Here is a 2500-nt window from a genome sequence, read left to right as displayed (position 1 = left end):
AGTTCTTCATTTTTGATGATGATGATGCTGGTTGTATTATTTTGCAACAGCATCTTTCATTGCAAATGAGGCATACATGACGAGTGCATAGCCTCTTTGACAGTGACATGTTTACCTGACAACAGCCATTTCTTTCTGCAAGCATTTTCCACCAATCAGGACGCTGCATACTACAATAATGTTTCCATAATCACAGACTTTAACCATCACTCCTCAGTGAACTGCCTCCTAGTCGGAGATCTTTTTCTAGTTAAAGAACCAGTTATCATTATGGAGTTTCCATGTTTTTTAGGAGTTTTCTCACCCTAATACATGGAAAAAGTAAGATAGTGAAAATTTCGAACAAGAATAGGTATAAATTCATTTTATTTTATTTATTTCAAAGTCCGGCCCCCAGAGTGTCTGCTTAGAAACTTTCTGACCCTTGAAAACATGCAGTTGATGACCCCTGATTTACAGCATTACACAGCAGGGCTGAGCCCAATGCATTGCCATGGTAATCAGTGTCTAAAGCAGTATTGAAGGGAGGCACAGTTTCACTCATTCATCTCTCATTTGGTTTTCTTACATTCTTGAATTCTTGGGGCCAAAAATGTCTCTTTAGATGGTAAAAGTTTCTGCCTGCTGATTTGGTGTGTGTGTGTCACTGTGTGTGTTACTGTGTGTGTGTGTGTGTGTCACTGTGTGTGTTACTGTGTGTGTGTGTGTGTCACTGTGTCTGTTTTACTGTGTAGGCCGGTGTGGCGCTGTCCCAGGTGCTGAAATTGATATCTCTAGCGAACAGTAAAAGTGTGGGAGTTTTTGTGTGTCTGTGTGTGTGCCTGTGTTACTGTTTGTGTGTGTGTGTGTGTGTGTGTGTGTGTGTGTCTGTGTGTGAGTGTGTTACCTCTTGGTCTGGCAGGCTTTGGGTTCAGAGCGGGCTGAGCCAGACGGGTTGAAGGCCAGAGGCCACTCCATGAGAGGGTTCCTGCCGTAACGAAAGATGTAACGCTCACAGGTCTCCACACCTGGCAGCTGTGCGCGCACACACACACACACACACACACACACACACACACACACACACACACACACACACACACACACACACACACACACACACACAAACAAGAACACAAACACAAACACACACACACACACAGTCAAAATGAATATAAGTCAAGGGGCTATCATGGCAAGACTTATTCCAAACAATGAAACTGTTCAGATTCAGCCCTAACTTTATAAAACGTGTGTGTGTGTGTGTGTGTGTGTGTGTGTGTGTGTGTGTGTGTGTGTGTGTGTGAGAGAGAGACGTACAGACTCGATGATCCTGGTCACAGCAGACGTGGTCAAACCAAACAGATCTTCTCCTTTCAGGTAAACCGGGAAAAGCTTCAGAGTCCCGCTGGACGATCTCAACTGGGATACTGGCTCCAGGATCTGGTCCCACACAGCTGCAGACACACACCGAGACACACACACACACACACACACACACACAGACACACACACACACACACACACACACAGACACACACACACACACACACACACACACACACACACACACACACACACACACACACACACACACACAGACACACACACACACACACACACACACACACACACACACACACACACACACACACACACACACACACACACACACACACACACACACACACACACACACACACACACACACACACACACACACACACACACACACACACACACACACACACACACACACACACACACACACACACACACAGACACACACACACACACACACGAGACACACACACACACACACGAGACACACACACACACAAAAAGGAGTAGGAAGAAGTTAAAAAAAGCGTTCTACATTTATGTGACCGTTACTTTGACATCTTCCCATGTGATGTCAGAGCTGCCACTTCCTGTTGGTCAGCTGACGTTTACCTTTAGGCGAGGGTCCGGTCAGTATGAGGTCATCGTATCCCTTCTCCACCACCTTCACTCTGAACAGTGGGCGGCCCTCCGCCTCCTCGATGCAGCACAGGTACTTACAGCGCCTGCAGGGGCACACATGACATCATCACCACCATATGAGTAAGGTTGGGTACCGAAACGCAAACTGCAGTATTCGGACCGGATTAGAACGCAAATTTCGGTTCCTCATTTCGGTTCAGACTGAAATATTTGATCTCTGTGCTCACCAAAACAGACGTGAAAGCATATTAACCGTTCACTGACTGCACGTGATCGCTAGTAAACATGTTACACTTACTCTGCTAGTCCATCATTCAGGACAAGAGCCTGGAGCCTGGTGGTACATTATTATACCTGGGGGTGTTCAGGCCTCTTAGACACCACCTGAGAGAGTTTCTCCTGTGCAGGACATGCCATAAGTCAGGAGAGGTGTAGTATCTCACCAGAGAAGGCAAATATGGTCATTTTTCTGCTAAAGTTTGAAGCTGGTTGGCATACCGACTCAACATTTATTTTGTTGTTACTTGTTATTAGTGTA

At 46.0% G+C, this 2500-nt stretch overlaps 1 protein-coding gene across 1 annotated transcript in view; it reads right to left on the bottom strand.

The window, feature by feature from the left end:
• The window catches only part of kmt2ca (lysine (K)-specific methyltransferase 2Ca), a 133504-nt gene that overhangs the window by 8592 nt on the left and 122412 nt on the right, over positions 1-2500 (bottom strand). Inside the window, 3 exon segments of the mRNA XM_028569034.1 lie at positions 887-1014; positions 1300-1436; positions 1933-2045. Of these exon segments, the coding sequence (XP_028424835.1) occupies positions 887-1014; positions 1300-1436; positions 1933-2045 (378 nt within the window).

Source organism: Perca flavescens, chromosome 22 (genome assembly GCF_004354835.1).
Source record: "Perca flavescens isolate YP-PL-M2 chromosome 22, PFLA_1.0, whole genome shotgun sequence".
In the NCBI taxonomy this organism is placed as follows: Eukaryota; Metazoa; Chordata; class Actinopteri; order Perciformes; family Percidae; genus Perca; species Perca flavescens.
Note: the sequence above shows the minus strand (reverse complement) of the source record. Positions and strands in the feature narration are given on the sequence as shown.